The 24,808-nt window shown below is 42.7% G+C and overlaps 1 protein-coding gene across 7 annotated transcripts in view; it reads left to right on the forward strand.

Annotated features, from left to right (window-relative positions):
- SH3KBP1 (SH3 domain containing kinase binding protein 1) overlaps positions 1-24,808 on the forward strand; it is a 336,262-nt gene that overhangs the window by 170,276 nt on the left and 141,178 nt on the right. For 6 of the 7 annotated variants that reach the window (XM_055565558.1, XM_055565556.1, XM_055565557.1 and 3 more), the window contains 2 exons: positions 7,496-7,625; positions 19,411-19,616. In XM_055565558.1, coding sequence (XP_055421533.1) covers positions 7,496-7,625; positions 19,411-19,616 — 336 coding nt within the window. Of the gene's footprint in view, positions 1-7,495; positions 7,626-8,162; positions 8,223-15,760; positions 15,836-19,410; positions 19,617-24,808 lie in introns of all 7 variants that reach the window. The other variant, XM_055565562.1, reaches the window with a different exon arrangement.

Here is a 24,808-nt window from a genome sequence, read left to right on the forward strand (position 1 = left end):
GCAGGAAGAGCAGTGAACTGGAGCAGGTCTGGGGGGACATGGCCCTGACCTTTGGTGAGGGGGGCAGCACTTCTGGCTGAAGTTACTGGCTCAGCTCGGATGGGTCTCTGCAGCATGGCCAGAGGAGAAATGGAGAGTGTGGGGCGGTCCAGGGATGAGTGGGGCTGGCAAAGTGAAGGTCACTCAGGAAAGTGCTTCTGCCTCCTGGCTGGGGAGCAGTCAGTGGTCTGCAGGGAGGACAGAAGTTCTTGTGAAGTTAATGGGACTTCACTTTCCAAAAGGAAAGCTAGCAGGCTAAATCCTTGGTAGGCATTTTTAAGTACACAGTTGTGACATTTCTGTCTGGAGTGGGGCAGACTGGTCATTGCAGTCTAGACTAGCCTGTAGACGAGCCTGTAGCTAGTCTCTCTGTGTGTGTTCCAATAAAGCTTTATTTACAAAAGTAAGAGCCAGACTTGCCCCTGATCCCCCAGCAAGAGGTTCCCCACCCTTCATTCTACACTGCAGAGAAGGCCAGTGGGATGGGATGGGGAAGCTGATGTTTATAGGGTATTTACCACATGCCAGGGCACTGTGCTAGTACCTTCATACATGATATTTCATTTGGTCATCACAGAAATCACTGGAAGGTGTGATCAGTATTTGTGTTTTGTAGCTGAGGAAACTGAGGCTCAGAGAGGTTAAGAAACTTGACTGAAGTTGCTCAGCTGTTAACAGGATCTGATATGTAGCTGTTTTGAAGGATAGGACTTTCAAGCATTGCTGAAGGATGTCTGTAAGAGCCGTACCAGAAACCCTTGCCATTGTCAGGAAAATCGTGGCTATATTGCTCTCTCTCATTGGACAGCATTTGCTTAAGTCTTAAATATGTATCATATATATTTTCTTAAGTCATTACCCTATAGGTTTTTTTTTTTTTGAGGAACCCCTCTCATGTGGAATAGGCTTGTTCTCAGAAGAATAAGGGGAGGGGATAAAAATCAACTTCCTCTTGGTATGGTCCTGCCCGGAGAGGTAATCAGACAAAGAGACGTAGCAATTTGGGGAAAATGTTGACTTGGGCATTTAGAACCTAGATAACACATGTTTATAGTTGGCACAACCAGCTTTCCATGTCCCCAGATCAACAAGTATGGTTATTTAAAGCAATGAAAATAGAAAATAATGTAGGTATTTATGGCTTCAGAAAGTGGTTCCCTCAAAAATATTTTTTCCCACCAGTTCCACAAATAGAAAAAATGTTTTCCAGAAACAATTTGTATTTTTTCAGCAGTATTCAAAGGGTAAAACCATGTCTTAGCACATTTACATAAAGTTCTTAGAAAAGGCAAAACCAATCATAGGTGATAGAAGTCAGATTAGTGCTTGCTTGGAGGTAGATTGACTAGGAAGGAACACAAAGAAATTGTTTGTAGCGATAGAAAGGCTCTGTATGTTAATAGAAGTATGGGTTACATGGGTGTATGCATGCATTTATCACAACTGTTTGACTTGTACCATTAAGATCTGTACATTTAAATGAATTATATCTCAATTTAAAAACTTTTTAAAAAGTATCTTGATGCTTTTCTAGCTTGAAAATTTTCTAAAATATTTCCCCATACCTCTCATAGGTAGGAGAAATGACTGTTATTGTAATTCTCATTTAATTATTTCTGAATAATTTTTTTAAATTGAGACATGATTGACATATAACTATACTAATGTTAGGTGTACAGCAAAATGATTTGATATATGTATATATTGCAAAAAGATCTCTCCCGTGAGTTTAGTTAACATCCATTACTACACATAATTACAGTATTTTTCTTGTGATGAAAACATTTAAGATCTCTCCTAGCAATTTTCAAAAACACAATACAGTGTTATTAATTATATCCACTGTGCTGTGCATTGTTTCTCTTATTTCACTTAGCATAAGGCCTTCAAGGAACAAGAAAAAGTATAAGCTATTTCCAGAGTTAGTAGAAGAAAAGAAATAACAAAGATCACCAGAAATAAATGAAGTAGTAGAGTCTAAAAAGACAATAGAGAAGATCAATGGAGCTCAGACCTGGTTTTTTTGAAAGATAAAATAGACAGCTCTTTAGCTAGATTCACGCAGAGAAAAGAACTCCAATAAATCAGAAGTGAAAGAGAAGTTACAACTGATACAACAGAAATATAGATGATCATAAGATGCACATGAGTTTGGGTGAACTCTGGGAGTTGGCGATGGACAGGGAGGCCTGGCGTGCTGCGATTCATGGGGTTGCAAAGAGTCGAACACGACTGAGCAACTGAACTGAATTGAGCTGAACTGAAGAGACTGTTATGAGCAATTATATGCCAACACATTGGCCAAGCTAGAAGAAATGGATACATTCCCAGAAACATAGAAACTACCAAGTATTAATAAGTTTTGACAAAAATTTGAGTGATCTTGAGATGTGGGCCTTTCCTTAGAGCTCAACTTGTAACCATGTTTCTTTCTGGAAAGAATGGCAAAACAGCTCTTGAAACAATGAAACACAAGTACCCATTTGCTGTGAGCCTCGCCCTCCCCCATGCTTCCCTTCTTCACACTCGCCTCTCCAGTGAGTTTTTTAAAAAATTTATTTGGCTGTACCATGTCTTAGTTGTGCACTGGGATCTTCAGTCTTCATTGTGGCATGCAGGATCTTAGTTGCAGCATGCGAGCTCTTGGCTGTGGCATGTGGCATCTAGTTCCCTGACCCGGGCCTCATACATTGGAAGCACAGAGTCTTAGCCACTAGACCACCGGGAAAGTCCCCTCCGGTATACTTCTGACTGAAGTTTGGGTAACAAAGGGCAATTGGATGTGAAAAGCTATAGCAACCCTTAAATGGACCTTTCCTGTCTTGCTGCTTATACCCTGAAGTAGATTTTAGACTTGGCGAATCTGTTGTTCCCCTCCTTGGTACAGTTGAGAGGGAAAACTTCAACAGTGATGTAGGACCTACAGGCATATCTCAGAGACGTTGCAGGTTGGGTTCTAGACCACTGCACTAAAGCAAATATTGCAATAAAGTGAGTTACAGTAATTTTTCAATTTGCAGTACATATGAAAGTTATGTTTATACTATCCTATTTGGAAAAGACCCTGATGCTGGGAGGGATTGGGGGCAGGAGGAGAAGGGGACGACAGAGGATGAGATGGCTGGATGGCATCACTGACTCGATGGATGTGAGTCTGAGTAAACTCCGGGAGTTGGTGATGGACAGGGAGGCCTGGCGTGCTGCGATTCATGGGGTCGCAAAGAGTCGGACACGATTGAGCGACTGATTTGATCTGATCTGATAGTCTATTAAGTATACAATAATATGATGTCTAAATTGCTAAAAAAAAATGCTCACCATCATGTGAGCTTTTGGGTCATTCACTTTTCACTTTCATGCATTGGAGAAGGAAATGGCAACCCACTCCAGTGTTCTTGCCTGGAGAATCCCAGGGATGGGGGAGCCTGGTGGGCTGTCGTCTATGGGGTCGCACAGAGTCGGACACGACTGAAGCGACTTAGCAGCAGTAGTAGCAGTAACATCAAAGATCACCAGAGATCTGTATAACAAATATGATACTACTGAAAAAGTTTGAAATATTCAAAAATTACCAAAATGTCACACAGAGACACAAAGTGAGCAAATTCCGTTGGGAAAATGGTGTCGATAGACTTGATTGAGGCAGGATTGCCACACACCTTCAGTTTGAAAAAATTCTGTATCTGTGAGGCACAGTGAAGCAACATGCAGTAAAATCGATGCACCTGTGTTCTGAGTAACTGGGGTCACCTCTGTATTCCCAGGCATCCCCGTCAGTGCCTTGAAAATGTTGCTAATGTTTGTACGAATTGGAGAGCTAGAGATGGAGGTGTAATTCTCCCAGCCTCTTCTGCAACTTGGAACAGGGCTAAGAGCTGAAAACTACTTCCATGGGCCTTGAACCCACTTAGATGCTGGTGACTGTGAAGGCTTACTAAGTGCACGGCCCACAGACACAATGGTCTAAGTGGTTTTACTGCATCTTTCTTCCTCAAACACTGCCATGTAAAGCTGCCCTGCTCCCAGCTCTGGGACACAGCCGTGGGCTCCAGACCTGGCAGGGTTGGTCTTGGAGGTACAAGGGGTTTGTTCTCAGCCTGGAAGCCCAGGCCTGCAGAAGCCTGCTGATATTTGTGTGTTGGTGCAGAGAAGGTCGGTGTCTGTCCCACCTGAATACTTGCTTTGGGAAAGAAATTATAAGCCCTTGGTAACATCCATAATCCTCACTTTATTACAAATGGATGCATTCCTTTCTCTCTTTAAATATAGAAACATAAGCATAAGCAACCTGATTTCTAAGCAGGTGGTGTGCAGACTCTGCATGTTCCATTCTTGTAGAAGATTCTCAAGGATGGAATCTTTGTTTTGTTCACTGATGAATCTGTCCTGAGGTCCTAGGGCAATGCAAAATAGGTGCTCATTAAATATTGGTGAAATTGGGAGGGGCACACAGGCCTGAGTGTGGTGTTACCTAATTAAGAACAGCGGGCAATATAGTCAGAGTCTCCTGGTCCATTTTGCTTCTCACAGAAGGGAAAATTCCTTTTGTGGAGGAATCAGGGCTTCATAGCCCCCCATGGAGGATTTCTCCTGGGTGATTTCCCTGCCATCCATTCATTTATCCATCCAACCATTCATGAATGACTGTAATCCTCATGGGCTTCAGTGTCCTCATCTTGCTGCAGGAAGTCGAACTGGAATATCGCTGAAGAGGGATCATGTGAGGGTGGGGATCATTTGTCTCCTATCTCCAGCCTGAATCTTGCAACCAGAGCAGTAGTCTGTAGGAGGAAATAGCACTGAGCAGCTCTCTCTGCTGTTGGGTACAGACACACCCTCCATGGCGCCTGTAATGGGAAGTGTACCCCCCTGGGCGATGAGCAGTGGTTTGATTGTCTGCTCCTCTGTGCGCTGCAAGGCTAATGATAGGCGTCTGCCAGTTCCCTTTTGGCCTCTCCTTTCAGACTGTGCTGTGACAGGGCTGCAGGCATATGGGGGTGTGGTGAGGTGAAGACACCCCTGTTTTCCCAGCAGGCAGCCTGCCGAGCCCACACATCAGGAGCACTTCCTTCAGGGATCTCGAGCTGGAGCCGCTTATTACTGGAACGGGAGCATTTTAGATACTGTCAAAGTGAATCAAACAGAATTGGCCCAGCTGCCCTGCACTGTTGGGGATGGCGACAGGAGCTGCTCATTTGCGGTCCATGCCCTTGGTTTCTCCCTCCTGCCCTGCGATTTCTGGGAGAAAGAAGGTCATTTTATGGTTCCTTATTCAGGACAAACACAAAGGACCCCATGCTACAAATTGTGCAACTGTTTATATTCAGGGTAATGACAAAGCCTCCTAACCATTCTAATCCTATAAAAAGCTCCTTGAAAGAATAATACATATCAGTAGAGTTGACATAGAAACATGGAATGAGTTCAGCGGAAATGCTATTAAATGCTGTGATTTGGTATTGAATAGGGACAGTCATGCATAAGTGCTGTTATCTGGATTCTTTCCTGAAGATTCTGTGATCACGCAGATGTAATATCCACTCTGTGAGTCTAGATATCCCAGGAGTTCCCTAACACATGCTTTAAATGCCATTCTGTTTGTCTTCATTCTGAGGCTCTGTCAGCGTTCCCCTGAATATCTCGCACTTACCTTCCCCTACTTATACCTGATATTTCTACTCTTTAAGGCCAACCTTAACTTTGATTCCTTTTTTTCTCCAAGTCTTCCTTTAGCATCCCAGATCTCGATGAGCTCAACTTTGTGTAACACATTTGGTTTGTGCTAGGTCATGGTGTTTTCTTATCTCTTTACCTTGCATTTGCTAGGTTTTTGTCACTCCCATCCTCTGCCATCTTTAAACCACATGCCCTTTCTACCTTGATTGATTGTCACCTTCTTGAGGGGAAAAAAAGAACATGTCCTGTACAGTCCTGTGTCCCTAGCCCCTAGTGTAGAATCATAATACATCTATTTCTAACACATCAAGTGTACCCATCATGCCGTTGTGCAGATAGGAAAGTCAGGGTTCAGTCAGTAGGAAATCTGAACGATCACACAACTGCTAAGTTTCAGAATATGATTTGAACGGGCCTTTGACTCTTAATTTTATTTTCTGTTTTAATTATTTAAGCTTTTAAATTATATTTGTTGATTTGAGTAGGTAATATGTGCACATGGTTAAAATTGTTTTTCAAAGTTTCTAGGTCTCTTTCTAGTATACCATACCATTACTGGGAACTGAATACTTCATAGTGCTCAAAATGCTCTGTTATTTTCTTCCAAGAAGCCAGTTCGCAATTCTCACCTCTGCTCTTCTATTAGTGGCTTCATCACAGAAACTTAGGATGATTTTTTTTTAACCCTTCTCTCACTCAGCTCAGCTAGTTGGTTGCTGCAGACCAGCAGATCCCTCATAGATCCTCAAATCTGTCAATGCCTTGTTCATTGTTGCCCCTCCCCAGATCCAGCCTTCATTCTCCCACCCAGGTCACTGCAGTCTGACTGCCCTCCCTACCTCCCTTCATCCCATATCAGTTCATCTCAGGGTAATCTGAAACCTTCCAGAAACCTGCAGAGGGTCCTTCTACCTTCTGATCAAGTTCTTATTCCATAGATTCTTAAGCAGTTTTTGTTAGGCTGTCTGGTTAGGTTTGGTAATCTAGGAAAGCCATTCTCAGTTTTTAAATACTAGTAACATATGCATAATATAAAACACATATGGCACAGTGGTAAAGAATCCACCTGCCAATGCGGGAGATACAAGAGATGCGAGTTTGATCCCTGAGTCAGGAAGATCCCCTGGAGGAGGAAATGACAACCCACTCCAGTATTCTTGCCTGGGGAATCCCATGGACGGAGGAGCCTGATGGGCTACAGTCCATGGGGTCACAAAGAGTCAGATATTACTGAGCATGCACACACATAAAACACATAGGATTACCAAGGGAGCCATTTTGGTATATTAATCTATGTGTACTTGCTTGTTATAATTTCTTATTAATACATTAAATAACAAGGTCTCCCAGTAGCTGTGATAACTACCACCACTTCAAAGTAGTGATGAGTACAAACGATATCTTGAAATACCCACAGTATCTATGATGCGATATGAAAATAGTATTTGGTTGGTGTCAAATCACAGGTTCTTCTCTTAGTCTGGTATGTTACCTAAATTCCCAAAGGAGATGGCAAATTTCAGTTGGAGGTTATTGAAAATAAAGTGTTAATTCTTTTCCACTTGCGTTTACGGTCCCTGGGTTAAACCCCCTTCCTGTGCCTGAATCTCGAGGCTCTGTGAGGTCTGCCGTCTCATTCCCTGTTCCCCTGGAAGCTTTGGGTCCCGCAGCTCTCCTTGCATGGGCTTTGCACTTGGCCCTATACAGAGGGGACAGAAAACTGGGAAACACCACGTCTAACCTGAGTCCTGCCTCTGTTCTTCTGTTCACATGTGTGCAGGTAGAAGAAGGATGGTGGGAAGGTGTTCTCAATGGAAAGACTGGAATGTTTCCTTCCAACTTCATCAAGGAGCTGTCAGGGGAGTCGGATGACCTCGGCATTTCCCAGGATGATCAGCTCTCCAAGTCAAGTAAGGAAGTCCTCCCACCACACAGGAGGGGGTAGGGGCACCCACGGGTGCCGCTGTAGCCTCCCCTCTGTTCCTTGGCCTTCGCTAAGTGACTGTGACAGAAGCTCATGAGTATTTTCCTGGCTCGGCTGCCTTAACCCACCATGGTTTAGTAGGTGTATCACTGTAAGTGTGTGACATTCACAGACGCACACTATTATTATCTTTGGATAGGTGACTTTCGACCTTCCCACTCCCCCATAGATGGCCCAGGTTGCCGTACCTCTGTATACTTCTCAAGTGTCACTCCCTGCAAGTTGATAATTATTTTTAAGATGAATCAAATGAGATTGTTGATATTTCACAGCATCTCTTGAGGAACTTAGAGAAAACGACACACACACACACACACACACACACACAACATCATTGGTGGGGAGAAGAATGATGTTCAGGACACACGTGGGCCAAGCCAGCTGAGGGTCCAGCCCCACGTCAGGTGAGCACGCATGTCCTACTGCAATGGTGAGAACGAACTCCAGGTCTTTTTCTCTCCAGGGCCTGAAGCTCTCCTCCCTCCAGCTTCTCTGCTGCCCTTTCCAGCTCACGGAGCAAAAGGTCAGGCCCGGGAAGCTTTGTTCTCCCAGTTGCTAACCCAACTTCCTTATGTGAGCGTCTGTGTACCTCTTGTGCCGTCTTGAGCCGCAGTCGTGCGTGTGAATGTCGTAGAGGCGCGACTGTGTCACTGCGCTTTGGCACTGGCGGGGGCTGCAGACGTTCCTTCCTAACAAGAAGAGGACAGCTCAGTCCTGTCAAAATAATTCTTAAATTGCTTTCTTTTCTATTTGGAAAAGTCTGACTTGAGTGGTATTTGCCACTTAGTTGTGTCTCTTTTTATTCAACCAGTGGCATGACTGGGCACATCCCCAGTGTGGAGGTAAAGCCATTTCTGGAGTCGTGCTAGGGCCACCTCCTTCACTTGGTGTTTCAGTGGCATTGACTGATCGGCTCAGTGGCGTCCAAAGTCTGGGGCTCCTACCCCTGAACCTCATTCCATCCTGGGATCTACGATAGGAAAGAGAGGAGCTGATCTGGGGGCAAAGGAAGCATCTTGAGACTCCTACATTCTCTGGTTTGGGATAAGGAAATTCTCTGCTAATGTAGGCCAGCTGATGCTTATGGGCAGGACAGCAGGAAGTGTCCTTGACCCCATGAGACTGGCATTTGCTATGGCTTACAGATTGCACACGAGAGTTCTCAGTGCTGTGCTTCTCCTTTCAGACACTGGAATAGTGTTGTGACTGGGTCCTGTAATACCAATACTGTATCTCAGGGCTATTGTGCATTAGATGGGCTTTCTTGGAGGGAGGACCAAATCAGGTCATCCATCATACCATTATTCCTATGGGTAAGTGTGTTATGAGTTCCCATGGCAAGAATGTATAAAAACCACCTCACCTATAGAAGACCCTCTATAAATGGTCACCTTCATTGTTAATCATGATTAACCCTTGGGACATAGCCTGTTAGTATGTTGAGGCTATTTACACAGCAGTTGGTACTGTGCTCACTGAAGCATTCTCTCTACATTTGGAAATTACTTTGAGATTCTTCTACTGATGCAGAAAAGGAGATTTGGAGAGGTATTGGACCGCATCTTTGGGAGAACCCTGACCTCTTGGTGTCCTGCCATGTTAGGTGTGCTTCCAGAGCTGGAACTCAGAGAAGTAATGCCTCCTGTGTTCTTGGAACTATTGCAATAAACCATCTCCTCTTCCTCCAAGTCAGTAATGTGCATATTTGACCCTGCTTCACTCCTCAGCTCAAAGCACATGGTGCTGGAATTTCTGAGGCAGGAGGTTAGGAGACGGAGTGGAATGGTTCCCCCCATCTCTTAGCCTTTCATCACACGCTCAGAAGGGCTGTTTCTCTCAGAGACTGCTGTCCCCAGCACTCTCAGTCAGTTACGAGTCTGCTGTTTCAGGCCTGGGACAGCCTGATAATTCCAGCAGCCATGTTTAGTTTTCACAGGATCTGTCCCTGGTGAGGGGGTTTGAGGCCTCCAGAGAGGCCTGGTTTCCTAACAAGGATGGATGCTTGTGAAAGAAATGCATGGCTTTTGTAATCTTCCTGTATGTGTACTTAAGGAGAAGAGGGCCTTTCTCTCCATGTCTCTGGCTGTCCATATCCATCCATCCATCACTCCTTCTTGTCTTCTAGTCTTCATTCAACTTTCATTTAGCCCTTGTTGTTACTAAGATGCTGTACAAGGCACTGGAGACATACAGAGACAAATCAGTTAGGGTCCCTGTCTTCAGTCAGCTCACACTGAGGAAAGAGGGTGCACAAACCAGCAGCAGTTGAGAAAAGGTGCGCAGGTGCTCAGCTAGCCAGGTGTGTGAGGAACAGTGAGATACACAGATAGAGAGAGCCCAGTCCCAGAGGGATGTAGGGACAATGGTGGTCATGAAGGGCTTCAGAGGAAAGCAGATGTGATTATCATGTCCCTAGGGCTTGCTAAATTGAGATCATCCCCTGAAAGAGAGAAATACCATCTCTCACTGTTCTGACAGGCTGTTCAGTAGCTCTTTACACTGAGATGGTAAAATACATATAATTAGATCAGATCACATGCAGAGATTATGTATACTGGTAGGATTTGTCTACATGGAAACTTTGGTTTTAGAGTGAATCTGCTTATTGTCTATCTCCAGGGAATGGAGTTAGTTTCAGGGTACTTTACTTCATAAAAGAAACACCGTTTTGTTTTGAAATAATTGTAGGGTCATAGAAAGTTGCCAAAAAACCCCCACTGTACAGGGAGGTCCCGTGAACCCTTTGTGCAGTTTGCCCCAGGGACAATATCTTGAATAGCTGTAATACATGTGTATTTACTTTTATCATAGAACTGAGAAAGACAAATGGAGTTAATGCACAAAAGATATCTAGCTTTTTACTCTAGTATGAGCTGAGCTGTAGTTAATAAAGGTCTTTGTTAGACCAGTTAGTTTTCACAGAGATTGCATAATTAATACATGGTTCTGGGGGAAAGTCAAACTCATAATGTTTTATACCATTTTGGTAATTTTTAGGGACCCTAGTGATGTCATATAAAAATCTTCTCAGTTAAAATGCTAGTAGACATTAGGAGAAGTTTAAAAAATATATATATATATATATATAAAAGACAGGTAAAACCTGTATCCTAGTATATACGAAGAAAACTTTGTGTTCATGTATCCTTATACATCTCTTTGTTATGCACATAGACACACCTGTATGTGCAGAAACTCATTTGATATTTGTACTCTTCACATTTCTACTTCTAGAATGTTTTTAGGGATAGTTACTCAGTTGAGTTTTGTCAACCAATGGATGAGTGCAGTTGAAGAAACATTGCATTATATTTATAAGGAAGTGTGCCAGACAGCTTGACACATGGTAGGTATTCAGTAAATGCTTGCTAAATCCTTTCTGACTCTGTGGAGGCGTTTTTAGCTTCGAATGACATATGCAAATTGCTTGAACTTGCTTTTCTTTAACCCTGGTGTTTTTTCTTTTTGGCCACTCCACATGGCACACAGAACTTCCCTGACCAGAGATCGAACCTGTGCCCCTTGCAGTGAAAGCAGGGAGTCTTAACCGCTGGACCACTGGAGAAGTCCTGCCCCGATGTATTTTTGTATATGATGGTTGGTTATGAAAATCTATAAACTTTCGATCTTTATTCAGGGTAATCTAATTTATCAAGGAAAGAGTTACAGCAATTGTATTGGTTGATATGTTGATTTAAACATTTTATCTTGAATAAGAAAATTAATTGTCAGGTAGTAGCAGAAACTTTGGAGAAGGCAATGGCACCCCACTCCAGTACTCTTGCCTGGAAAATCCCATGGACGGAGGAGCCTGATGGGCTGCAGTCCATGGGGTCGCTAAGAGTTGGACACGACTGAGCGACTTCACTTTCACTTTTCCCTTTCCTGCATTGGAGAAGGAAATGGCAACCCACTCCAGTGTTCTTGCCTGGAGAATCCCAGGGACGGGGGAGCCTGGTGGGCTGCCGTCTATGGAGTCGCACAGAGTCAGACACAACTGAAGTGACTTAGCAGCAGCAGAAACTTTCTGCTGTGTATTTAATTTGAAGGCACCTTTACCTTTCATAGAATTCATGAAACCTTAAAGGTGCCGTTTCAAAAAGATTTTTCTCAACTCTTTATTATAGAAATGTTCTAACATACACAAATTGAGAGAATAGTATGATGAACCCTTGCATACCTGTCACCCAGCTCCAGCAGTTAGCAGGCTGTGGCCAGCTTATTGCAATTACACCACTGTACAATCCTCCCTCATAATTGAAGCAAACCCCAAATATATAATTTCATCCATAAAAATTTCAATGTCAATAAAAGGATATCTTAAATACTGTTATCACTCCTAATAGTAACAATAATAGTTGTAATTCCTCACAATAATTACCTATATGGTCAATATTCACTTTCTCCTAATACTCTTCTATTATTTAACACAATTTGTTTGTTTGAATCTGCACCCAAAGAAAGTACATACAATGTAATTGGTTGGTATGTCTCAAGTCTCTGGATCTCTAGGTTCTTCCTCCATGTCACCTTTTTGTTGAAGTAAGTGGGGTCCTTTGTCCATTAGTTCCCCACAGCTTGCCTTTTGCTGATTTCATGTCTGCTGCGTCCTTTACTTTGTTGTCCTATAAACTGGTAATTAGATCTAGGGCCTTGATTAGATTCAGATCTGAGAGATTTTGGGGGGTAGGGGTAAAAAGCTGCTTCATAGGTGGTGGTGGACAGTGTATTTGGAAGCTCATAATGTCTGGTTCTGTTTCTTTTTGAATATTAGCCACTGATGATTATCACCCAGATCTCTTCTCTCATTAGGGCTTGCAAAATGGTTCCAAACAGGGAGGTTTTTTTTTTTTTTTTTTTTTTGAAGAATGAAATGGGCTCCCGTGTAAGAGATTAACAGTGAAAAAAATTGATTTTAAATTAGATTAGATTAAAAAATTAAATTAGATTTTTAAAAAACAAAACATCTAAGGGTTTACTTGTGTGGGCAAGGTCTTATGTCAGGGATGGAAGGGAATTGAGAGCTCTAACGTGATATCAGTGTGAACACTAAAGCCCAGTGAGATGGAGTCTGGGGTGTGTCCTGGCTTCTGAGGCCACCATATAGGTGAGCCTTCCTGCCTGTACTTTGCATGCACTTTAGTTTTGCCTCTCTTACGGCCTGTAGTTTACCCTTTCACAGAGCATGCAACAAATTTCAAATCTGAGTACAGTTTAACTTATTTCATCTAATTATCACAGATTATGATGAATTAGTTACCTTTTCAGTGACAATTTTGCATATGCAAGTATTGACTAAATGATGTGAAATAGAACTGATTATGAATTATATTGATATTATATTATGGTATTAAATTATAATCAGAAAGTATCTTGATCTATAAGATTTATTTGGATGTAGAGGCAAAGAAATCCAGATATGACTATTGTCCAATTTCAATTTCATGCATACTTTGTTTGCTTCACATTTAAGATATGTGACTTTCCTATTTCTAACATCTTTTTGATATTATTTAATTTCTTAAGAGTATGAAATAATTGTAAAACTAAAAAGCATTCCTGTTTTTCTTTTTAAAGAAAACATTGTTTAGCTACAGAAATGTTTTAAGCTTTTTCCCATAGTTTTTAGAGGGAGAAAGTTTGCATTTTCTTTCTATAACCCTTAATAACCATGATATTTGAGTTTTAATTGGTTTTCTTATTTTCCTGATTCCTTATTTTTGAATTATAAGTTCAGATACTTTAGTGACTTGTCAAGTGAAGACAAAGACGGTGGCCTTTTAAAACTTAGGCCAAACCACCCCCATGATATAGAAATATTTTTTTTCATTAGCTGTGAGAAATGGATTACTTAATGCCCAATGCCTATAAAAACTAAAGCCAGGCTGGTATCCACCATGCTTTGGTATTTGTATACTTTTTTATTTTTAATATTAAATGATATTTGTTTTGTATATGATGTTCTGGTGGCAGGAAGGAGCAATTAGCAAATTGATGAAATAGAGTTTCAGGCAAAATTAGATGCTAGTGTAAGCATATGATTTTGTGTTGAAATTGAAAAATCCTTCCCCTTTACAGAGTTTTCTGCCTTCAAATACTAATATTTAATAGTAGAGTATCCCCCCCACCTCATAAAATAAATAGCACTCATATTCATGGCCTTTCCATGGCCCATCTCTCTTGTTCTTTAGATGGAATGTGTGTGTCCTTGCTCACCCCCAGCCCAGGCTCCTCTTGCAGTCATCTCACTGCCAGTGGATGGGGGGACCTTTACAGAAATGCTTGGCCATTCAGAGACAGAAGCGCCATGTCTACCTCACTGATTCTCAGACTTGGTCCTGGGGAAGAACAAAGGGAGGTTCTCTTGTACTTGGAGGAAATTGAAACACTGAAGTACTTTTTTGAAAATAATTGAAAAATTGTTCATTGAAATACTGATTTCTTTTTCTTTTTGTGACACCAAGAGAACTGCTGCCATTCAGTTCTTGGATGGGGGGAATCTGGCTCACAAGACAGCTGTATTCCTTAGGAGTAATGCTACCTTAATGATTGAAGTTAAGCAGGATGAAAATTCACCCAAATAAAAACCAGCCACTGTTACTTGCTCCGCTTTGTCATCAAGTCCTTAAGAGCTACAAGTCTAACGAGAACATCTAAAACACTTGTTTCTTTGATTCCCCTATGTAGCCAGTGATTTGAATGTCTAAGTTTTTGCTTTTGTTAGTTGGAGCACATCTGTCAAAAAGGGAAGATTTCAAAGCAGTCCACCATGTCTGTAGGACACAGAAATTGGCAATACCTGATTCCATTTAATTTGTTGATCTGATCAGTTACAGTTCCTTTCATGTATTAGGAGTGACATGGCCCAGAAGTTGACATGATGGTCCCTAATGGGGTTTCCCATTTTCCTAGAGTGTTTCTAAAAAGTGAGACAAGTTGCTTTCTGTCACTCAGTTTTCCTCTCTGCCTCTCTGTAAACGTAGCCTACCTTTTCATCCTTCGAACTTATTATCAGGGAGCTATAACAATAACTTCTTATGAGGGAGCTATGTGGCCTCCAGTTCAATATTTAGCTCACAACCATAATAGGATCTGTTTCTTGGATAACTTAGAGTAATGCATATATTGTTTGTCTTTATTAAACCATTTTACCTCCTAATGTAGGGTGTGTGTGTGTGTGTGTGTTCGTCCATTCAGACTGGGGCAGTGTGTGTAGTCTATGTACTTACTCGTGATTCCAGAGAGATTTGGGCTTTAGCCACGTGCCCAGTCTTATGCTATTGTTAACTTCTACTTGTAACAACAAAAAAGGAGATAATTTGACACTGGGTGAGTCCTATGTCCTCATGCTTAAGTGCAGTCTCATGACTGATATGGCAAACCTCAATTAAGGTGGTTTAAGAAAGAGGGTTTTCTGGCATCTTTGGTGCTAAGCAGAAAACCCCTTACATCAACATGGAAGTCACGATTGGTTTCAAACCTCATTGATAAAAACCCTTTTCTAGAATTCTAGTACATTTTCTTGCTTAAAGATACTAAGAATGAAAAATCTTTTAAAAAGGATTCTGTGCCTTGTTTAGATTCTTGGGGTCATGAGTATCAGTTTGTATCATCTTGGGCTCTAGGGGTAGAAGATAAAAGATAATGGACCAAAATCTATATTCTGTTCGAGACGCACTCTGCAGAGAAGACTGAGTTACCTAAGGAACCTGATTGGTTAGATTTCCTCTGGTTAATTGAGATTTTCCTGCTCTTGAGGTGTAATGTGGAAGTGGCTTCCAGGTTTAAATTGGGCATAATCCACAGGCCAGACATCAGAGAGGTGAGCCTCAGTTCTGGGGCTCATTGCCATCATGGTTGCATGGGGACTTTGGGCTCATTCTGTAACATTCTTAAACTCTGCCTTTATGATTTCTAATTAATTTTGTGGATGAAGCTTAAAGTGGATTCATTGAAGACAAGTTCAGTTAAAGACTCTCCCTCTTCCTTCTTTTGCCATCACTTGCTCCCCCTCCCCCCTCTTGTTTTTCTCTCCCCTTCTCTTTTCTCATTCACTGTCAGGAAAGACTACCTTTGAAGGGACAATTCTGTACCGAGCCGCACCGGGAAAGACGGAGGGCCACAGACGCTATTACAGTGAGTGACCTTAACAGCAGGAGGCATTTGTAAAGATAAGATCTGGGTACTTGTGTTTTTTGATGCAGCTGCACTCCCCTGAGCTGCTCATGCTTCTGCCAAGTGTCTGTGAATTTCTCATCCAAGGACATGGGCTTATTTGCCTGAGATAAGTGCCGTCTCCTTGGTGTGTGCTGCAGGAGCATTCCCATCACCAGCCCCCAGCGCTGTCTTGTTTGCTTTGTGCCTCCGTCATGTGTGTGACATGTGTGCATGAACCATGCGTGCAGAGAAGGGATCTGTAACACTGGTCATGGCATATGTATTTGTCCCAGTATCTGCGCCTCTGGAGTGGTGTAAGATGGCTTCTCATGGAGATGTCAGCCCTTCGCGGTTATTGCTTTTACTGAGTGGGTCAATCAGTAAGTCATTGCCTCATTGCGCGGTTCAAAGAAGTAAGAAGTGGGCATGAACAGTCCATGCCAGAAATGATATTTTGCTTTGCTCATTCAGCCAATCACCACACGGCAGACTTCTTTTGGCAGGACCGGGATGTAGCCTTTGGTGCAGTGGAAAGAAAGCTGCCAAAAGTTGAGGGGATGGAGATAAATGAGATTGATGAATGAATCTCGTGAAGTTCTTAGAACGGGCCTGCCACACAGTAAGCACTAGACATGTGAGTGTAAAACTGAAAATAAATAGAAATAGCTCACGGATTTGAATTGATTGGTGCTGGAATAGTAAGGAAATTATGGACAATGACTTTTCTGTAATTCAACCAATTATATGAGTGGCCATATCAAACCTGAGGAAGCTTTGTTCTATTCTCACGGCAATGGAAAATCATCCGCCTTAGTGTGCATATATACATATGTGTACATAAAGACGTATACACATATGTGTGCATAGAGATGTATACACGACTATGAAAGAGAAGGTTCTGGCATGAACTCCAGAGCCAGGCTTCTCAAACTGTCTGCGGCAAAGTGTACTTTTATTTCCATCCCCCTGTGGACAGATAACCTGGTCCTGCTGGGCGTGCCTTCTCTGCGCATGTGCTGCACCTCTTGTGCCTCCCTGCGGGAGCAGACCGACCAAGGCTGGTCTGTGCTCCATTCACATAGACAAGTCTGTGGGCCACACGTCTGGAAGTCACACCAGCACGCACTGCTATAAGTGTTTCTGTGCACAGACACTTTCCGTGCTTGTTACCCAGTGTTCAGTAACGAACCCTTCATGACCTGGCCCCAGTCCACAGACCACACTTTGGGTTTCCTTGCCCTCGGGTGTCATGTGGCATGCCAAGCATGACATAAGGATATTTTCCACAGTAGTGTGTGTTATGAGCACCAGGGACCAAAAGATACAGCACCAAACAGACGTGAGCATGAAAAGCCACCTTTCTTTCCCACCAAAGGGAAGGTACTAGATTTTGAGGTTTTTCATCAATCTAGATATTCAGATATTTAACTTGTATCACACTGGAAAGTGATAGAAGCAGGCTGCCAGAATTTCTGGAAGACAGATCTGCCGTGTGTTTCCTTCCCAGCCCATGCTTGTGTGGTTGAATGACCCTGCAACCTCTCCCTGTGTAACGTAAAGAGTATTTCTCACAGTGATTAATGCAAAATTATCCAGGTGAGTGCGGAAGGTGGCAAATCCCTAAAACCAGAAGCTCAGTGAAATCAGGATGCCAATGGTTGAAAATATTATGTTTCTAGGTAATGAGGAATGATAAAAAGAATCCTTCACGTTCTTTGAGAAACTGTAACAGCCTTGCCCTACTCCCTTTGCCCTGCTGCCTTCTGCTGGTGGTGCTGGTGGTGGTTGGGGGCCGGGGTGGTGGTACGATGATGGTTTCTATTCACTAACCATTTCTTTATTCCACTCTCAAATGCTTCTTTCCAAACCAGAAAAGAATATACAAGCCATTTATCACACAGAAAGAATCCATACGGCAAAATGAGAACATGTTAAAGGGGGAATGACATAATATTTAGACTCCGAAATTATATCTCCAGCAGGGATATTTCCCAAAACAATGAACAGATAAACACATGAATGGATAGCTAATCCAGGGAGGTTCTCCATGTTTGTACACTTGCATCCAGTCCTGTAAATTGCAGCCGACCCCCTTGTTATGGGCTGTTCCTTATTCTTATGCCCTCTGTTCTTGCTCATAAATGCTGTTCTTTAGTTAATTAAAATGTACACCTGGGATCTTCCTCCTTGCCCCCCCCCTTCCTGGCTTATAATTACTGTTTTATTGAAAACAGCAGCAACAACAAACACAGCCATCGTTTAAAAGATTTGATTTTGAAACATGTTAGCGATTTTTAATGACCTTTCTGTATTTTTTTCTGTTTTCATTTAACAGTTTTTTCCTGCACTGACACTTGTGTGTATGAATGACTTCGACATTTTTTGACAGTTTATGCAAGCAGTGATTTGGTGTATCTTTCTTAGGTACTAGGAGGCCACCTTACCTGTAGGAAGATAATGCACAGTGTGGCTAATAGAGAACTAGAGCATCATTGTCATCAGCAGATACATAGTCAATGTTCAGGAGCTATTCTGCACATTTCGAGTCTTTTAGAGACAGGCTTAATGGTAGACTTTTCATAAAATATCCTTTGATTCTTGTCCTTTGATGCCATGACTAATGTACTAGCCATCAAAGTAAGAATGTACACTCAGAGATTAACTAGAAACAAATAGGCTCTTCCTTTTAGGAACATGATTGTGGGCAGAGCCTGGGGAAAAAGGAATCTGGGGAGGTAAGTGTCCACGCTGTCTTGCTGATAATGGTTTGACCACAGGAAGTCCAAGGAAAGGTGTCATGTCCCCAGTGTTCTCTTTGGAAAGGAGTTCAGCTTCAGGGAAACGTTGGTGTTAGGGGAGTGAAGAAGAGCTGGAGGCTTGGGGCATTCTGGCCTCCCACAAGGCAGCTTTCTTTCCTTCTTTAACAAATACAATCATCTTGCCAGGGAAAGTGTTTCAGTGTCAAGTTTGGTTTAGTGCTATCCTAGAGAAGTATGTCTGTGTGCATTTATTCCTTGTAAAGCCATCCAGAAATTTAATTCTTTGGCAGTCATAATTTTGTGTGGTTTCTTTAATTGCTAATTTGTTTAAATGGCTTTTAGCTTTACAGTTTCCCTTTAGGAAATGTTACTTTCGTTGCTAATTGCTAATTGACATGTCATAGAGATAGGAGGTACAGTATGTGGTACTGACTGGGTTGGGAGGCGAGAGGGGGCAGGAAAGGTTGTTACTGCATAGACTGCACCAAAACAAATTTGGCTAAGAACCAGGCTCTGGCTGAAAAGAGGTGACATGTCACATTGACAGAGGCATCTGCTTTGAAATTGGATGTTCTGAAAAGTTTTGATTCGCTTCTTAAAATTCAAGGCTGGGGAGGTGGAACAAAACTCAGAGCCACCTCCCTGCAACATCCTTACACACTAAATGAACAACGGCAATGCAAGTTATCCTGTACCCTATGATACTTGGAGCAGTGGTTCCTGGCTGGCTATGAGGTGCTTCATGGCTGTGGCTGATTTCTGAGCTCTTTCTTTCCCCATCCCCGCTCTTGACAGGTTTAAGGGAAACCACAGGCTCCGAGAGTGACGGGGGTGACTCCAGCAGTACCAAATCTGAGGGTGCCAACGGCACAGTCGCAACAGCTGCCATCCAGCCGAAGAAAGTCAAGGGAGTGGGCTTTGGAGATATTTTCAAAGACAAGCCAATAAAGCTAAGACCAAGGTCGATTGAAGTAGAAAATGACTTTCTGCCAGTGGAAAAGGTATGTTCGAACGTTTCTGTTTTATTTCCACATAATGTCCTGTATCCAAAAGTTACCTCGTAGGGCTTGACATCTAAGATGTCCTATGCCTCTCTTGGGCTCTCATTGTCCTTGTGTGCAGCTCACCTTCTGTATGAGGACAGCTTTTAAAAAGGCTCACGCTCTAGTTTACTGTTGCTTTTCTTACTGATCTCCTATCTACGGAACATTTCTCAGGGTGACTTTTCCCATAGACCAGCCCGTCTCGGTTTTCTCTGGAGAAAAGCCACTCACGCCTGGTCTCAGCTAAACACATGACCTTGATACTTTTCAGGCAGCCACCAGTCTCTCCCCTCTCCTGGAATGTTTCTCTGGTGCTTTGTGCTGGGGCATGTTGACTGCTTCTGCACTAGAGAAAGGGGTTGTGCATTTTTTTCTCAAGGTCTTTCGTGCAAATGATTTCAGACTGCCACAAGGAAGTCTCCTGCGTGCATGAATGGCGGAGATGGCCCTCGCTGTGAGTGCCTGGGTCTTTCCTGTCAGGGAGCTGGCTGTTTTGTCCTGCCCCTGGTTCTGGGTTGGTGAAAGGCAGACAGCGTGCTGCTGCTGACTATTCGGTTGCCACAGCAACACACCCCGAGCCGTCATGCTTGTGGCTGTCAGTGACGTCTACTGTGGTATACTTCTAAGCATCATAGCCTTGCTTAGGATTTGATAGATACTGTGGAATTTTCCAGATTGTAATAAGCTACACTCGTGCTGTGCTTAAGGAATGTTTGTTAATTTGATTTAGTGCTGAAATTTTCTCTTTGACGTTTGTGCCAGCAGGCTTGGGGGATGGGGTATTGGCAACATCGCTACTGCAGGTTTATCCGCAGCTTTTAAGGGTTTTCCATTTTTCAGTGAGATGAATTTTTGAAAGTTGCATCATCTTCTGCAGCTGTAGAACTTCCACCCACCTCCCTCCCTCCATCCATCAGCAACCTAGCCTGGTGTCATCATGCATTAGAAACAACATCTGGAAAGGAAACTTTTTGGACACTTAAACATCCTGAGAAATGTAAGACAGAAAGGACAGACACTTAAAAACAAAAGACTGTTTCATTTAAATTCTTTCGTGGAAACTTCTCTTATGCACCATTGTTTCCTTCAGCAATCAATTTGGTGTTTCTTAAGATCTGAAAACTATTTAATATCCCAGCTTGTGAGCTCATTTCTGTTCAACACAGTCACTTTCAGATTCCGGGAGATATTTACAAAAAAGCAAGTTCCCATCTTGGGAAGGAACAATGAATACAGTTTTTTCTTCATTTTATTCAAGAGGTTGAAATGAACATGATCGTTGACTCTGTCAGTGAACAGTTAATTCGTTCTGTTCGTTTTATGATTCTTGGTCTAATTCTTCTCTGTGTAAAAGCACATCGCGTGTGCGTAATCATTGACAAATATAATATTCCCAGGTTTGTACCTCAGCACATGTCCTCTGAGCCCCACGGCCAGCCACATGTCCAGCTGCTGACTTGAATATCTCCACTTGAAGTTCTTAAATTCTTATTTTTATATAAGATAAATCCTTATATAAGACAATTTTATATAAGATAAATTCTTATCTATCTCAGCCATACATATACATGTATCCATTCTTCCCCAAACTCCCCTCCCATCCTGGCTGCCACATAACATTGAAGACAGTTCGCTGTGCTGTACGGTGGGTACTTGTTGGTTATCCATTTTAAGTATAGCAGTATAACACACCATTTCTGTACAGAGAAATCTTATTAGCTACTGAACTCCTGAAATGCTGGAAAAAAATGTAATTGTATTTTTTTTATTCATGGCCAAGTTTGTGGCAAATTAATAAGAACAACTGAAGGCAGATTGGGAAAAAGTCACTTGCAGTTCTGAAATTCTTATCAGCTTGTCCAGGCCATAACTCATCCTCTTCCCTCTCAAATCACTCTGCCCACAGCCTTCCCATCTCAGTTGAGGGCAGTGGCGCTCCCCCTCCCATCACTTGGGAGAAAAGCACTGGGGTGGTCTCTCACGCCCCTCGTTCCCTCACATCCCATGGCCGATCTATCAGCAGCCCCACCGCGTTGCCTCCTAAGCGTGTCTGGCACCTTCCTCAGCTCCGCTCTCACCATCACTGCGGTGACCTCTAATCGGTCTCCCCTCCCCTACAGCCTAGTGTCAGTGTCGAAGCCAGGGTCATGCCACTCTTTTCAAACACCTGTAGAGGCTTCCCTGTGAACCAAAGTGAGAATCTTCCCCACAGCCCAGGAGCTAGGATGACCTGAAGCCCATGGCCACTTGGACCTCTCTGCTCACTGCTCTTTCCCCGTTTGCTCACTCCCAGCCCTCTGGTTCCTCCTCACACATGCCACGTATGCTCCCGCTTGGGGGGCCTCTGCCTGGACACTCTGTTACCATCTGCACCCCTCTCCAGCTGCCTGCCTTTCTTCCCTGATGCCCCATCATTCAGGAACCTGCCCCCTTAGCCCCTCCTGCACTGCACTTTTTGTTTTCCCTAGCACACGCACCCTTCTGACATAATGTTTATCTTGTATTATGTTTATTCTTTGTTCACTGATGTGTGTAATGTGCTTAGAACAGTGTGTGGCACATGGTAGGTGCTCAGTATTAGTTACAGGAATAATATTAAAACTAGCACTTTAGAGAATCCAGACATCTATGAAATGAGGGGACTGAGTGTGATAAGATAACAGTTATATAGTTGGAAATATAGTAGTTGTATGGTTCGCTGCATCTTTGTGAAACAAGATTTACTGCATCGGTCTTACAGATATGAAATGTTAACTTCATCAGAGTAATACACACACACACACACACATATACAGCGTGTGTGTGCATCTTAATTCATGGTTTGTTTGCAGAATGAAACCATGTGCTGGCAGCTCCCTTAGCCTGCTTCTCATTGTGAAGTCTCTGGGGGAAACGTAAACTTCCCAGCCTGCTTTACTGGCAGCGGACAATTTTTACAGCATCTAAGAGGATGTAAAACTCTCTCCACCCCCTGTTGTTGGCGCCATGAATAGTTCCATAGATTTATGGATCCATTATGTTATTCACAACCTGGCATGGGAGCTCATGAGTGTGATGATGTTTTACTACTGTACAACCTGGTTCTCCTCGCTTTTGAGAGAGTTCTGCATCAGAGATTTATGTTTAAGGAAGAAAGTTTCCTTTGAGAGTTGAGCTCACTGTTTCAGTTTTGCAGAAGCACAGACTGGATCTCATGTGACAGCATCTGTGTTCAGTGAAGCACAAGCGGGTCTTCCACTTAGGCTGGGGCAGTTGACCTTCTGACATGACTGGTTTGATAACTTACATGAGGGGAAAAAAGGACTATGATAATTGTTAACAGCTGCGAGCATTCTAGTGTGCTTTCTGTTCAAGTGTGAGAAGTTCAAAGATCTACTTTTCTGAGTCAGTTGAAAATTCTGTGCTTATTTTACTTGTGCTTTAATCTGTATCACCGTACCTGGAGTGGTTGAATGCTGATGATTAAACACCAGGAGAGAGATACTGGTGTAGCTTTAACACCCACCCATAACAACAAGGAAATAATTCGTATTCTTGCTTCTCTTATTGAACTATAAGGAAGGACCCCAGTTATGAACCTTTTGAACACTACCAGTTGTGAATATGCCTGTGAATGATGTGTTTAATGCACCATTTAACCGAAATATGTATAGATGAAATGATTTAATGTCTGGGATTTGACTTCCAGTAAGTTGGAAGATGGAGGAGTGGGTGAGGCACAGAGGAAACCAGATTGGTTATGAGTTGATAATTGTTGACACTAGGTGGTGCATACACGGGGGTGCAGTATGCTGTGCTCTGTTTTTGTACATGTTGGAAATTTCCTCTGATAAAGGTTAAAAAAAAAAACTTGGGGGAAAATGTACCATTTAAACTCAGCCCAGAGCTAAATATGTGTTATATCAAAAACAGTGGAAAATATGGTGTGGCTAAAGGTGAACTAAGTTGAATATCATAAGATTAGAAAGGTGTGGTACCATTGTCCTAGCTGATTGACCTTTACAAACTGACTTTGCCTTAGTTGGACCATCTGTAAAATGGGAATACTCTTTATACCTATCCTACTTCGTGTGTGTGTGTGTGTGTGTTCAGTTGCTACATGCTGTCCAACTCTTTGTGACCCCCATGGACTGTAGCTCACTAGCTCCTCTGTCCATGGGATTTTCTAAGCAGGAAAACTGGAAGGGATTGCCATATCTTACTCCAGGGGATCTCCCTGGATCAGGGATCAAATCCACATCTCCTGCATTGGCAGGCGAATTCTTTACCATTGCACCACCAGGGAATCATAGGACTTCAAAAAAAATGCTATATAGCTGAAGATACTTGGAAACTGTAAATGTAACTCATTTCAGGTAGTGTTTATTGAGTATTCACTATACGCTCAGCACTGGGGGTACAGTGGTAAATAAGAACAGGTCACTGCCCATCAGGGAGCTGCAGAAAAGTAAACAAGAAGAATAATACAGTGTGGGGAATGCCATGACCAGGATGAGAACATAGTGCTGTGCTGCAGGAAGCCTTGGGCATGGCAGAAAGTGGTGAATGGTTAGGGAGGCTGGAGAGTGTGTATTCGTGTGTGTCTGTGTGTACCTACTTCCTAGAGGAAGTGATGTTTAGGCTGAGAACCATGGGTGCAGTACACATTCATCAGGCAGAGGAGAACAGAGTTGTCAAAGTGGAAAGAGCAACATGTATACTTGCCTTGAAGGGAAAAGAAAACAGCACAGAATGTGTGTCGAGCTTCCAGCAGGAAGTGGGAAAAGATGAGAATGAAGAAGAAAGCCGGGCCCAGATTAGGAAGGGCCTGTTGAGACTTGTTAAGGAGTTTGGATTTGAATTTGAGGGCAGTGGGGAGCAATTCTCAGCAGAGAAGGACATGATCAGATATGCGGTTTAGGGAAAGTATTCCAAGTTGCAATGGGAGGAGTGGATTACAGACGACAGGTAACTGGAATTCAGGAGAGAGGTTAACAGAAACTTATGTTGACTCTACCAGTACATTTCCCTCCTCGTAGGTTCTAAACCAGTTAATGAATAAGGTGAGTCAGTGGATGGAAAATCAGAATATTATTTGTGCTTACTTTTTCAGTATGGATGTCCAGTTGACTCAGCACTGTTTATCAGAAAGATCATCCTTTCTGAAGATC

The sequence above is a fragment of the Bubalus kerabau genome, chromosome X (assembly GCF_029407905.1).
Source record: "Bubalus kerabau isolate K-KA32 ecotype Philippines breed swamp buffalo chromosome X, PCC_UOA_SB_1v2, whole genome shotgun sequence".
In the NCBI taxonomy this organism is placed as follows: domain Eukaryota; kingdom Metazoa; phylum Chordata; class Mammalia; order Artiodactyla; family Bovidae; genus Bubalus; species Bubalus kerabau.